The sequence below is a fragment of the Ranitomeya imitator genome, chromosome 2 (assembly GCF_032444005.1).
Source record: "Ranitomeya imitator isolate aRanImi1 chromosome 2, aRanImi1.pri, whole genome shotgun sequence".
Classification (NCBI taxonomy): Eukaryota; Metazoa; Chordata; class Amphibia; order Anura; family Dendrobatidae; genus Ranitomeya; species Ranitomeya imitator.
Window position 1 is genome coordinate 776,655,892 of NC_091283.1, and position 15,289 is coordinate 776,671,180.

At 40.4% G+C, this 15,289-nt stretch overlaps 1 protein-coding gene across 6 annotated transcripts in view; it reads left to right on the forward strand.

Annotated features, from left to right (window-relative positions):
• Positions 1-15,289, forward strand: part of PRKG1 (protein kinase cGMP-dependent 1) — a 1,430,268-nt gene that overhangs the window by 433,463 nt on the left and 981,516 nt on the right. For all 6 annotated transcript variants that reach the window (XM_069753539.1, XM_069753538.1, XM_069753540.1 and 3 more), the window contains exon 2: positions 508-674. In XM_069753539.1, the coding sequence (XP_069609640.1) occupies positions 508-674 (167 nt within the window). The remainder of the gene's footprint in view (positions 1-507; positions 675-15,289) is intronic.

Consider the following 15,289-nt stretch of genomic DNA (forward strand, 5'->3'; position numbering starts at 1 on the left):
TATGCTGAACAAAAAAAAGATATATCAAATATGCAGATACATCTGTATATACTTGACATCAAAGAGAATGCGAGGAACAGAAAATTCACATTATTAATGATAATTATTCTCATTTGCTTCATGATTACTGTTTCCTATTAAACTTGCAAAGAACACAATTGACTTTTATTATTTTATTTATAAAGCGTAAACCAACATAATCCTGCGACTCTAAAAAATGAAATATTGCACTGATATGTCGGAGTAATGCTACTGACACTGCAGGGTAAAATTGAGTTAAATTTACGGTACTTTCTGCTGTATTTTTATAATGAGATTTATTATTTAAGCTTGGAACAGCAGTTACCAACCTCTAGGTATTAAAGTTACCAAGTTGCAATGAAAAATGCATAAAACGTCACTCTACACCCTGGCAGATAAAAACCTGCTAGAACACTGTGCCTTTATCATTTAGTGTTACTGCTACCGCCTCCAGGATATGACTAAATATTGTGTCTCTTGCTTCAGGTCCAAGGAATTAATTAAAGAAGCGATCCTTGATAATGACTTCATGAAGAACCTTGAGATTTCCCAGATCCAAGAGATAGTGGATTGTATGTATCCTGTTGAATATGGCAAAGACAGCTGTATCATCAAGGAAGGGGACGTGGGGTCGCTGGTCTATGTCATGGAAGGTACTGTGTTTTATTTTTCCCACGGTTATTTGGTTTTACTGTACAAGAGTTGAAGATTTTCTTTCCGGTCTGGGAGAAATTAAGCAGTGCTTTTTTAGGGAAAGTTGTATTTACATCCATCACGACTGTCTGCAGCCCCACAATTACCGAGAAACATATAAAGTAAGAAAAAAAATGAAGTCATGTATTTTATTACCGAAAAGTCCACTTTACGATATCCCTTTGTGAGATGACTGTGGCTGTCCAGAGAGAGAGCACTTCTGAGTCACATATCCCATAGCAAAGGCTTTTTCGGAGATCACAGTTTTTATTAACTGGCTTTGGTTCAACCATTGACAATCCTACGACTTTTAGCTCAGTAACTAGCATGCCATGCAACTCAAGCAACGGAGGCTTGTTCTAGCACTTGTAGTTTTGTCAACAACTGTATAGTTACCTTTCTGATCTCCCGTAACCAAAATAATTAATAATCAATTTAAAAGCTTTAATTGTGGCTAATTAGTGCCCCATGGCAGTAAAATTGCAAGATCTGGCTTAACTCCCTAATTTAGAGTTGAGCTGTTGTGATGTGAACTTTCAGGTTATGACACTGGATAATATTTTAGCATGGAAAATTCCCGAATGGCTTGTCAAAAATTTAAAGAACAGTCATAAGGATTAAAATGATATTTGTATGCTTGTTTTTAACAAAATATTTGAAGAGAATACAATCAGAAAGGTGATTTCGCCCAGAAAAATACAGAATAAGTTACTTAAAGGGAATCTGTTACCAGGTTTTTGCCAGTTCAACTGAGAACAGCATAATGTAGGCAAAGAGACCCTGATTCCAACTATGTATTACTTAGATTACAGGGTACAGCATTTGTGACACAATCAGAAGTCTTAAATGTATCATGTTGCAGAGCTGACAAAGCTAACCCTGCTCCCACCAGGCTCTGTATATACATAGTCTATTAACAGTAGGTTCTTATCACAGGAAGGGGAGGAGTAGACGACTTGACATGTGGCAGCTTGTCACAGCAATAATAGTGTCCTAGTGACAAAACCTTCATTGTAAGTAACAACAGCACTCAACCAAATAAGTGACACATTGTTGAATTCAACTTTTTAACCTTTACCTCATGCTGTCATCAGAATACATAGCAAAAACCTGCTGACAGATTCGCTTTAAAAGCTTTTTTCCCCAAAATAAAGTTATTCTCTATTGATGTTTATACCTAGTGGGCCATCCACTGGGACCCCCCAAAATCCTGTGATAAGGGATCTGGATAACCGAGAATGAAGCTCTGATGCCCCATCCTAAATAGAGCGGAGGAGCACATGTACGTCCTCTGCGTCATTCAATATTAATAAGACTGCCGAAAATAGCTGATCTCAGCACTCAAATTTCTCAGTTAACAATAAATGGATCAAAGGTTGGGCTCCATTCAAGTCAGGGCTGCAGAGCTCATTCTCTGGGTTCCAGAGCCCAGATCTCAGGATTACTGTGGGTCCAAACAGCCAAATGCCCAGTGATCAGCAAATTATCCCCTATCTTTTGAAAAGGTAATGACTTGTTCCTTGGGTATAACCCTTTAAGATAAAGAATACATAGGGACTGCAAGACCAGAACAAAAGAAAATAGTATGCTTAATACTGTTAGCTTCCCTTTGGCTACTACAGCTGCTATTTTCCTGCACTTGGTGTATGTAGCTCCAGGTACCATGAATGTACATTGATAATATTGCTGGTACAGCTAGTCATATATTTTCTTGATGTGTTTCTTATATCTCATTTACTCTTATTGCTGATCCTGGTTATTGCCTTGGCTTGATATGAAGCCTCATTTCGCTTTTGTTTCTCACCTGTCACATCTTGCTTTTTGGACTCTACTGAATTTGACGTAATCAATTGGGTTCCATTACAGAGTTCAGCTCTATTATTGTTCTGTCCCAGTCTGTTCACACTACTGGCTTGTTTGGTTTTATATCAGTGGTTTTTCAAGGGGTTGGGCTGAAGGCTGCAACTTAAGGCCCCTTCACATTAAGCGACGCTGCAGCAATACCGACAACGATCCGGATCGCTGCAGCGTCGCTGTTTGGTCGCTGGAGAGCTGTCACACAGACCGCTCTCCAGCGACCAACGATGCCGGTAACCAGGGTAAACATCGGGTAACTAAGCGCAGGGCCGCGCTTAGTAACCCGATGTTTACCCTGGTTACCATCCTAAAAGTAAAAAAAACAAACAGTACATACTTACCTAACGCTGTCTGTCCTCCAGCGCTGTGCTCTGCACTCTTCCTGTACTGGCTGTGAGCACAGCGGCCGGAAATCAGAGTGGTGACGTCACCGCTCTGCTTTCCGGCTGACCGACGCTCACAGCCAGTACAGGAGGAGTGCAGAGCACAGCACCGGGGGACAGACAGCGTTAGGTAAGTATGTACTGTTTGTTTTTTTTACTTTTAGGATGGTAACCAGGGTAAACATCGGGTTACTAAGCGTGGCCCTGCGCTTAGTTACCCGATGTTTACCCTGGTTACCAGTGAAGACATCGCTGGATCGGTGTCACACACGCCGATCCAGCGATGTCAGCAGGGAGTCCAGCGACGAAATAAAGTTCTGGACTTTCTTCAGCGACCAACGATCTCCCAGCAGGGGCCTGATCGTTGGTCGCTGTCACACATAACGATTTTATTAACGATATCGTTGCTACGTCACAAAAAGCAACGATATCGTTAACAATATCGTTATGTGTGAAGGTACCTTTACAACTTACTGGTGACCCACAACCAGTATCACATTTAGTCCATTCCTCTTTAGACTTCCTGCGAGCAGCTGTAACCAGAAAGAAACCTTGATTTTCTTGGAGTGCCACCAAAGAGGACAAAGAAGCATTGCATAGTATCTAGAAATCTAAGAGTTATTCGGCCAAAATTCAAATTTGTCACTTTGGATCAAATTTGGAATACAAATTAGATTTGCACTGAATTAATTTGGCGCAAATCAAATCAGCTGGGATGGATTAAAATAACTCTTTTATACTTGCCTTCCTTGGCTCTCAGATTAACCTTGCTGGCACCGATTCTTCGATCAGCCCCTTATTCTTTTCTCTTCAGTTTTCTATTTTCTCTCTTCTTTCTTCTTCTGTTGCTTGTTTCCAAAGCAGCCATTCTTCTCCAGGCCCTGTGGTGTCACACAGTGACATAGTCACTTTTGTTGTTCGCGTCAATGACATGCGTTGTACTCCATGTGAACACATGTGGTGATCGCCAATTGGGCTTAATAAAGAACTGCAGCCTCAGGTGCCAAGAGTGAGAAGAAGACAGAAGATAGAAGACAGAGGAGATAACAAGAGGACCAGTGGCAGTGGGAGAGGTTATCGAGATGGACTTCTCAGCTCTCAAATGGCTGCCATTTTGCTGAGATTCATATGAGTTGAATAGCAAAAATGTTGGGGTTCTAGTGAACACAAATTTTTTTACACAATTCTTAAGAGGTTTTTGACCCCTTCTTGCCTCTCAAAGTTTATCCAAATAGCTGCCAACCAGCTGCCATTTTGCTGGAATTCATGTGAATCGAATTGTAGAATGTTTGCATTTTTGCAAATCCAATTTTTTCAAGACCTAATTTTATTAATTACATTTAACTTGCTCATCTCTAACATTGCCCAATCAAGGTGCTCTCTGCATAGTGTGGGATAGGATAGATCCTCCAGAACGAGAGACACTTCTTTTTAACTACTTTCAATTCTGGCCATGAAATGACATCCTGACCAGAGAATCAAACCCACCTCCATTAATGGTCTGTGCTACCCAAAGTCTAATTATGATGAGCCTTAGATTTAGGTTAAACATAAGAGAAGATTAGTCACATAACAGCTGCACGTTTTTACCAGTACAATGCATTAAAAGAATACATAGCCTGTCTCATCTCAGATTAACCCTATCAATTCAAGATTGGTGACAATTATCGATGGTTTACAATAACAGTCCCATCACTATTAAAGAATACTGGAAGTTTTTAAGGCTGCTTGGCATTTCCTATAATTCATGATCTTGTCTCTGAGCTGCTTTGGATCTGAGGAGAATTTCCAACCCGTCTTTTCATCTTCTACCCTCTGCCTGCTGTGTTGAGAGATCAACTGGATTAAACTTTCGCTCTCGACTTCTCCCTGTCATGCTGTCACGCTCCATTCAAGGAATTGAATTACTTTTCCAATCAGTTGGGCTGATTAGCTGCAGAAATCTTTTTTTTTCTGTCCCAATTGTTCGATTGCCATTTCCAGCCTCCCTGTCACACATTTACCTTCCTGTGCTATTATCAGTATATTCTTCTACTTTGCAATTTCAAGTCATCTTCAGTCTCCATGTTTGGGATTGTTCTCTGTGGGAAGCCCGGTGCAGTTCTTGCTCGTGTTTTACTGTAGATCTTTAGGTTTCCATCTGAAGTTTTTTAGCTACCGAGGAATTAATTTGGTGTCAGTCACGTATAGATATATTTGTCATGCTTGTTGTGCCCACTGTCTTGTGCTGGAACATATGTGGAGCTTCTCAGCCTTTCTTCTAAGATAAAGATCACGGTGAAATGTTGGAGCAAAAATACATTGCTGTCAAAAGGCAGTATTACATGCGGTTAGAAAATATACTTCTAGACATATTGAGTTTCTTACAGTAGATGTAGTGTAGCTGCCATATAAACAATCCTACAGACACAGAGCAAAAAATATTGTACATGAAACATAAACACTCCTCAGCGTTAAAATTACAGCACCAAGATGGAAAAGCCATGGAATTATGGAAATCAAAGGATAGATAGACATGTTACTGATATTTACATGATGGAAAATGGAACTGGAAACTCATTTTGCAATTTCAGACCAAAGATGGTCCAGATTTGCTCAATGGCAAAGAAGTCTGTAGAAGCTGTAGGCCATGGTAGCAGGTTTAGGCTATGCAGAGTGACCAAAGTAGCTTGAGCAACATGCAGCCTGATGTCATGTTGAAAAATAATTTCCATGGCTAAATCGACATAACACAAAGCTGTTAATGTACCTGAAATGAAGGCTACAGAACTCCAAGTACCGTATATTATGTTACCCTACATCTTAATCCCAGGAGTAGGACTCCTTTGAGGTTCCCTTGTAACAAGTTATAATTAATCTTTTCTCATGAACTGATAAATTAGTCTGTTCATCTTCTGCTATATATCCTGATGCTGGTGGATCAGATTGCTTGTCAAAGACACAAATTTCCATTAAGGATCATTATAATGTTTATACCAGTGTAATGTTCCAATTCAATCAATCAAAAATACAGCAGCTTATTTCAGTGAGAACAATGCAATTGTCAGGCTCTAAAATCGGACATTTGAATCCTCGTCTCCCCCTCGATGATCAGTTGGCCTGTGATCACATACACGTTAGACTGTGGGCCAAACCCGCTGATATCTATGTTATGTGCCGGCAGGGTGGATTAAGCAATTAAAAAAAAATGGCAGCAGCTTACCTCCCCTGGGAACAAAAAGATCAGAACTGTTGAAATCCTACAGTATGGAACTTTTGCTCCTGATATCTAGGACAGTAGAACGATACCCCCATACGTGTTAGATGGTCAGTTAGTGTCACCAAACTGGCAAGCTTTTCTGGCAATAATCTAATGTGTATGACCACCATTGTGCCATAGTTTTTGAGTTTCTGACATTAAAGAGGTTGTCCACAACTTTTTGATTGTGCACATATCCTTATGATAGGGCATCAATGTCTGATCAGCCGGGGTCCAACAACACCCTCAGGTGTTATTGGTGTCAGCAGTAGATCCTGGATGAAAGTACTCCCATGCAGAACTTCCCCATCTTCTGGTAGTTGCCGAGGCTGGGTTCTATACATCCACCACCCATTCAAATCAATAGAAGGTGGATGTATAGTCTACTGTAGTACCTCTGTTATGTCACTATAATTTTTTATGTTTAAACAAAATCTAAGGCTGGGTTCACATTGCGGTCGTAACGTAGTCCTCTAATGCCGCCATAGACTCCAATGTTGGACACATCGCTAGCGCACGTCCACAATGGGCGTGCGCTAGTGATGTGTCGTCATTGAGTGACGGACCTGGAGACGCAGGCTGCAGCGTTTCCGGGTCCTTCACTGCTAGCGCAGATAGAGCTAGCAGATGCTCTATCTGCGCTAGCGATGTGCCAAAGTCGCCACTTGTGTTACAACAGCCCGTTTAACGTATGTGTTGAACGGGCTGCTGTAACGCAGTGTGAACCTAGCCTAAGGCTGCTGCCTCCAGCACTGCTAACATCTGATCGATTTGGGTGCCAGGGGTGCCTCGGCTGATCAGACATTTATGACCTATCCTAAGGATGGATCATCAATGAAATAGTAGTGGACAACCTCTTTAATCTTGAGAATACGATTTTCCATATTTCAGCAAAAATGATGACTTGCTGGTCACATTGAGGTCACATAGCCACCACAACTGTATATGCTGTAATTTCAGAAATAGAATTCACCCTCTCTTTTATACACACGTCTTGCAATATTGTTAGTATTCATCAAGCGTGAATGTAACCTTAATGCAGCCAATTATAGCGCTAATCTTCTCGACTGTTTGACAGATGTAATTCTTACATTTCTAAATTTGCAAAAAATGCGGCTAGTACCTGCTTATCGAGCACAGCCTCGTCAAAGGCAATCCCCATAATACCTACCATAATGTGTTAAATACGGCGCTGGTACAGCTGAGATTATTCATTGCTTCCAGCAGAATTGCAGTGTGCACAGTCAGCCTCAGCTAGGAGAGGATGATTTGGCAGTGACTGCTCCGTACAGGACCAGAATAGCTGCTGAAATTTTCACGGTGACATAGATTTTTCACATAATGGCAGAGAGTAGACTGCAGGGTTGTTACTCTGCGTTCAGTGATCTCTCCATTCATGTAAGGAGATATTGTGTAGGTGAGAAGTCATCCAAATACAGGGTACTGAGATGTTTGCATTTAGTGAGATCGCCTGTGCTAAGGTCATAGGTCACTTCATCCGCGGTAACAACAAAGAGTCAACCCTCGCAGCAAGGTAGTCATTCTAAAAGATTGTAAGCAAAAATAAAATAGTGAGAAAATGATAGAATTCCTCTAACTAATTAAGCAGCCGACTCCTTGTCTGACACATTAAGTGCTTCTTCGCCACCGTGTACAAAAATACAAAAGTTCACAGCAACCGTTGTTCTCTCATATGTAGCGGCTTTCCTTTCAGCGCCATCACACATCACCTTCCCTGATCCCATGATAGAGCCGGTTGCCAAAACAGCATCCATTAAATTGAAGTGTCAAGTTTACCGTTCTTAAAGAGGTTCTCTCAGAATAGAAAAAAATATACAAATAGCTAATGAAAAGGCCATTATGATTACATTCCTAAATACTTTTCTTTAGCAAATTTCACTTGCTTTTGTGTAAGGTGATAATCACCATAGAAAGAAAATGGCTGACACCTTGTTATACTGAATGGAACTTAATATGTTTTAAGGTATTTACATATATATATATATATATATATATATATATATATATATATATATATATATACATACCTTAAAACATATTATATATAGAGAAACTAGGGAAGGCTGGGAGGGTGCACTTTCACCACCTCAGGTGGTAATATGGCCAAGAGGTCCATCGTGTCTCTGCTATGAGTGGGAAGATGTGCTTTCTATCCTGTGTTTCTGAATGATAGTACATGGCATAGATTCTTCCAGGCCACAGCAGAGCAGCTTCCTACCACACATGGTCACACACACCTCTCCTAATGTTGTAGTACTTGTTTCTGTCAGCCATTTTAATTCTATATAGATTTTTTTGAAAATGTATCACCTGGTGGTAGATCCAAAACCTAGCTACAATTAATGTGTGAGCCTTAAAGCAGCAGCATGTGCATCATCTACAGGTTGGCATATATTCATTAAACAGGGGTGTCGTGATATTTTTTTTTCACATATCTGACACTAACATTATGTATTATAGCTGCCAGTAGGTTCTGCTTTATTAAAACTTCAGCAGTAACAATGGCATTGTTTTACCCAAACGTTGCCTCCTCCCTAACCCCAGTTTTAATATTGCTCTTCTCTTTTTCCACTAGACAAATCCAAGCAATTTTTGGAATATTCTAAACCAGACCCCAGCTTCTATATTACTAGCACATATCACAGTATTCACCCACAAGAACAAAGTGGCCAGAAAGAAAAATGTTACTGACTAGGATATGAAAGAAAGCCCAAGGAATTACAAATATATTAAGGCTAGGGTTCACATGACTGTAAATTCGTTCCGAAAGCTGTCCATAAAAAATATAGATGCCATTTGGGTCAATATAATTCGGGTAGGGCTGATTCAGATGTCTGTAAAAATTGGATTGCAGTGCGCAAACTGGCTGCAGGTCTCCTTGAACTCAGTAGGCATTTATGAGGCTGCTGAGTTCAGGTCAAGAAACCCGCGACCAGCCCGTATATTGCAATCTGAACATAGACCAATTTTCACGGACATCTGAATGAGCCTTAACAGTGATTGGACTGGTTTGACTTTAATATGCGTGATAAGTGGTGGTAGACATGTTTGATAGCTCTCTTCTGTATCTTCTCACTCTTGAATTAACCTGCCTGACCTTTGGATTGTTTTTGGGAGAGGTTGGGAAAAAAGCTATTCTCTGCTTTTGCAACCTCCATAAAAACACCACTTTTCTCTATGGTATGATCTTGTATTACAGCTTATACTAGTAAAATAGATAGGGAAAATTGCCATACCAATCACAGCTTACAAACAAATGTGGAACTGTTTATGGAAAAGGAGTAGACTCGTTTTTTAAAATTGTGAACAGTCCCTTTAAGGAGCAATGTGTACATTGTATATGTTCATACTGACTGTTTGGATGAATGATTTCCATTTCACCAGACCCCTATTTTTACGGTATCTTCCCTGTGTGGGACTTTATATCCAATGCAGGTGAGATAACCTCTGAGTTTGAGTCCATATGTCTGTGATTTATGATGTTCTGCTGTTGCTATCTCTTACTTTATTATTACATCTAAAATTCATTGGAAAATGCCTGCTCATTTGTAACCAGCCGTAGTATATGGTACTGTGCTTGTATGTACAGTACTATACCATGCACGAGAAAGTAGAAGGAACTTTTTATGGCAATATTCCTGAAAATTGCTGTTATTGAAGGATGTACATCAGCTTTCATTTCTTTTAATGAATCTTTCCACTATGATAGATGAATATATCTAGGTTTGATGTTGGAGGAGGAGTACAGTAATTACGAGATAATTATGGAGTATATATTGCAGAGTACTAATTCTATCAAAAAGGAAATCCATCTTATCGCTAGGTTTTGGTATTAGGAATCTGCAGAAATGATACGGTTGTGCTATCTTGCTTTACTGTAGGAACAGGTTCATGTAACAGGAATAAGTCCAGATACCCACTTCTAACTTCTTAGCAACAGATATCTTATGGCAGTCTGCTACTAAATCAGTTTTCAAATAAAAGCCTGAAACGTGAAATTGCCCCAATCTATTTGCAGGCCAGCCTCCCCTCGACTACCTGGAATGGCGCCACTTCTTTCAATGGGCTTGTTCTGATACTGCAGTTTGTCCATATTTAAGTTACTTGAGCTGAACTACAATACCGTTAATTGCCTTTAGATAGATTGGAATTTTATCACATGCCTCTTCAGTCGAGTTAAGCCATCTGATAAAATCACTTCTTATGAGTACAATTCCAATACAGACATCCAGAGAAAGGCTCTCTCAAGAGCTCTACATTTGCAGCCTTTTTATGGAGTCAGAATAATGACCAGACATTTTTTTTCGATGCACACAAAGTTTTGCCGCTTATGGAAATGCTCCTTTTTGGAGACATTTTTGAAGGAATTTGTCATTTCTTGAAACAGTTTCTGAAGCATTTTGGAAGGGTTTTCTCCTAAAGCTTTTTTTTTTGCAGAATCTTGATTGGGTAGTTCCTAGTTTGGAGCAGATTCCATCAGGAGCCTATTGGAAGAAGTGATGCGCACCTTCTTTTTTTTCACCAATTTTCGAAGCCTGAACTGGAAAAAAAATGCCGAAAACACTGAATCTATAAACTGAAAAGTGGTTGTATTTAGCTGTTTTGTTTTTATTTTTTAGTGGACCCAAAAAATCTCTGTCTACGTACACCCTAGATACTTGATTTCCAATGGATCTAATTACTGACATGTGCAGCAATTCTGTTCTAAGTACTTATGTGCACACTGCTTTATACATGACTTTAAGGGCTCATGCAGACGTCTGTGCAAATCGGTCCAAGCATGAACCGATAATGCCGAGGCTCTACCTACGCACCTCATGACAGCCTCATAGTGCAGACAAGCAAATTTGTTGTCCGCGTGTGATCTGACAAAACCTCTGAGCACACTCGAACCATTGTTAGATTATGAGGCTGTGAACACGTCCGATTATTTCCTCAGTCTGCTCGAGGAAAAAAATCACTGCCTGCCCAAGAGTGATCCAATATTTGGATTGCTTGCAGCCATGCAAGTCAATAAGTGCATGGTAAACATCGGACTGTTCTAGAATGACATCTAAGTGCAGTTTGATTCCCGCACACTCACAGAATGGAGAACATGAAGACATTTTGTTCTCCATTTTCTTCTCACAGTGTGGTTTGATTCTCTCATCCAGTAGAATCAGATCACACTATGCTAACACTCTGATCAAACTTTGATCAGAGGGTCATTTGGATAATTGGCCCCATTTTCTTGGATGAGAGACTCTACAGCCATTTGCACCTACCCTAAAGATGATGGGTGACTACTGAAAAGAGCCATGATGAACACAGTTCCCTCTATGCTGTGAACTCTGGAAATAATAGAGTTAAAGCATACCATAGCCTGCGGAGAAGTATCTCTGTAATTGGGCTCGTTAACCTCATCATTAGGCTGTTTTAACCCTCTCCTTTCGAAATCGCGCAGCTTAGAAGGAACACTGGTCATGTCATGGTCAGGTTTGTGAGAAAATGTCATTTGTAGCAGGGCCGCCGCGTATATGAATATCTGCATAACTCTGACAGTTATAAATGACTGGAGTTGCACACTAATGAGGATAAATGTGTTATTCTGCAGCTACCAATTACATATCCACTTGCAGCTCTGCCACATATTGATCTACAGTAGATTAGTATTTCTTAGAAGATATTTAAATGGTTCAATGTCTTGGTCATTGGAGCAAAATGATTTTCTATTTTTCTTTATACAACCATAAGCATAACTCGTGTAAGGAAGAAAACATAGCTGTGCCATCTCTAAAATGAGAAAAAAAAAGTCGCTGTGCTTTGAATATCTGAGCATACTATGATGACATGTGAAGAGCTAGACAGACAGAGGTGACCCTACAGAGACAGGAGGCAGTAAATTATAGAACTTAATTAATATAGTGCATTCTTGTCCATGGTAGAAATGTCCTTGTATTGCAGTTCTAGACGATAATTAAGATTAAAAATGCCAATTACACAATGGTCCAAGTCCTTCCAAGGGCTCGTTCAGGCTAGTGTATAATCAGTCCGTGTTCTGTCCGTATGCACAATGTTTAGCATACGAACGGCAGACTGATAATGCAAGTCGATGACAAAGTTCACATGAACAATGTTACACATGGACTGATGGCCTGCGTATGAAAATGACAGTATGTGTTACTTAGATTCGTCTTTAGAATCAAACTCAACCAATACTGGCCATCAAGTGCTCCAAAAAAAAAAAAAACAACATAGGGCATTAGGGCATGCCATCCATATATCATGTGTTTTTCATGGGGCCATTGCAATTATTAACATTGGACATTATATTTGGCCTTTTAATATTTATTTCATGTAAAAAATGGATGCCATATGGATGTACAAAACTGACATACAATTGGCAAATGGGTGTGCAAAACGGACATAGGCATTGCGTACGGATGACAATATGGATGAAAAATCATCTGTTTTTTTTCTGAATGAAAAGTGGACAATTTTACATACAGCTCTGGCAAAAATTAAGAGACCACTGCAAAATGTTCAGTTTGATTTTTCTGTTTACAGGTATATTTTTGAGTAAAATGTAAATTGTTCTTTTAGTCTATAAACTTCTGACAACATGTCTTCGAATTTCCAAGCAATACATTTTGTAATTTTTTTTCTGAAAAGGAGAAATGTTCAAAATTAAAAAAGATGCCCAGTGCTTTCAGACCTCAAATAATGCAAAGAAAACAACTTCATCATCATTTAGAAACAACAATACTAATGTTTTAACTCAGGAAAAGTTCAGAAATCAATATTTTGTGGAATAACCATGATTATTAATCACAGCTTCCATGCGTCTTGGCATGCTTTCCACCAGTCTTTCACACTGCGCTTCTGGCACAAAAATTTAAGCAGTTCTTCTTTGTTTGATGGCTTGTGACTATCCATCATTCTCCTGATTACATTTCAGAGGTTTTCAGTGGGGTTCAGGTCTGGAGACTGGGCTGCCCATGACAGGGTTTTGATGTGGTGGTCTCTTAATTTTTGCCAGAGCTGTATGTTTGTCTAAACCTGGCCTGAATTCAGGCGTCCAGATACCGTGGTCCTATTATAGACCATGACTTCAGGACTGACTGAGGGTCTCGTGACCAGAGGTCAGCTGCCTCATGTGGTATATGTCTATGAGGTTGTTGAGTTCAGTTCAGAAGATCATCGGCAAGTCCGTAAATCACAGTCCGTTCTCAGAAGGTAGAACACATCGGAATGAGGTTTAATGCCTATTGCTTCACATTTTAACTATCATTTTAGGGGAAAGGTGTACTTTTTTATCTATTACTAGATGGCAGCCCGATTCTAAAGAATCGGGAGTCTAGAATCCATATATACTTTATTTATTCAAATGTAAGAATAATACAATTAATAAATAATAGTAAGAAAGAACAAAAATAATAGGCAGTATATGGAGAAAACACCAAACAAAAGTTCAAAATTGGTGTGAAAATGTCACTGAACCACTTCACAACTAAATATATATAGTTTTGGTAAATGGTATTATCATTTTTTTGACGAAATTCGGCAGGAGCTTGAAGAGCAACGTCACTGGGCCCGCCTCCACGCAGTAGAAACTTGCTGTGAGGTAAAAATTCAAAAATCACACCAAAATGGCGGGCGGAGTGTGTCACAGTACGGCACGTTTCTGATTGGTCGCTCGCAGCAGGCGGCAACCAATCAGACACTGGACACTGTTGACGTCACTTATCTCCGGACATTAGCTCCGGACATTAGCTCCGGACATTAGCTCCGGACATTATCTCCGCACATTAGCTCCGGACATTAGCTCCGGACATTAGCTCCGGACAAAGCCACGGAAGTTGGCACAAATTGCAGGAAGTAGTATTCTAGGCAATTAATCTCCGGACATTAGCTCCGGACATTAGCTCCGGACATTAGCTCCGGACATTAGCTCCGGACAAAGCCACGGAAGTTGGCACAAATTGCAGGAAGTAGTATTCTAGGCAATTATATATTAGATATAAAACATTACTAAAAAATGTTAGGATATCTGCCTTTTGCATTCTGTCCCAGTAATGGTGGACTGTCTATTGCCCATTGCAGAACATTGAAGACAATTAATGGACATTGCATCCAGACGTTGATCTTGGTTAAAGCTCATTCACATTTCAGTCTTTTTGGTACCTGTGCTATCTGTTATTTATGCGGATAGATCACTGACCCATTACAATGAATGTGCCTCATGTTCTCATGTCCTTTTTTTTTTTCCGGACAATCGGTGACATGCCTTATGGAGACACGCTCAACTTTGCTCCATCTTGCATATCAAACTTGCCAATGCAAGTCAAGGGCCCAGTAAAAAAAGAAAAATTATGGACGTCCTCTGTGCACTGTCCATTTTTCTGTTTCTTGGATGGGAGACACTAAGGCCACATTCACACATTCCTTTTTGTCCCGCGGGTTTTCCCGCAGCGGATTTGATAAATCTTCAGGGCAAACCCTCTGCGGTTATCCCTGCAGATTTATCGCGGTTTGTCCTGCAGGTACCGCTGCGGGTTCCGCTGCGGGATTTTACCCCTACTATTGATGCTGCATATGCAGCAATATGCAGCATCAATAGTAGTGTTAAAAATAATAAAATCATGATGATATACTCACCCTCTGACGTCCCGATCTCCTGGGCGCTGCAGGCGGCGGTCCGGTTCCAAAGATGCTGTGCGACCAGGACCTTCGGTGATGTCACGGTCATGTGACCGCGACGTCACCGAAGGTCCTGGTCGCATAGCAAATCTGAGACCGGACGGCCGCGTGCAGCGCTGAGACTTCCGAGGGTGAGTATAACATGATTTTTTATTTTAATTCTTTTTTTTTAATACAAATATGGTTCCCGGGGCCTGGAGGAGAGTCTCCTCTCCTCCACCCCGGGTATAACCTGCACATTATCCGCATTACTTCCCGCATGGTGGGCACAGCCCCATGCGGGAAGTAAGCGGATCAATGCATTTCTATGGGTGCAGAATCGCTGCGATTCTGCACAAAGAAGTGACATGGTCCTTCTTTTTTTCCGCAGCAATTCTGCGCGGTTTTTTTCGGGTTT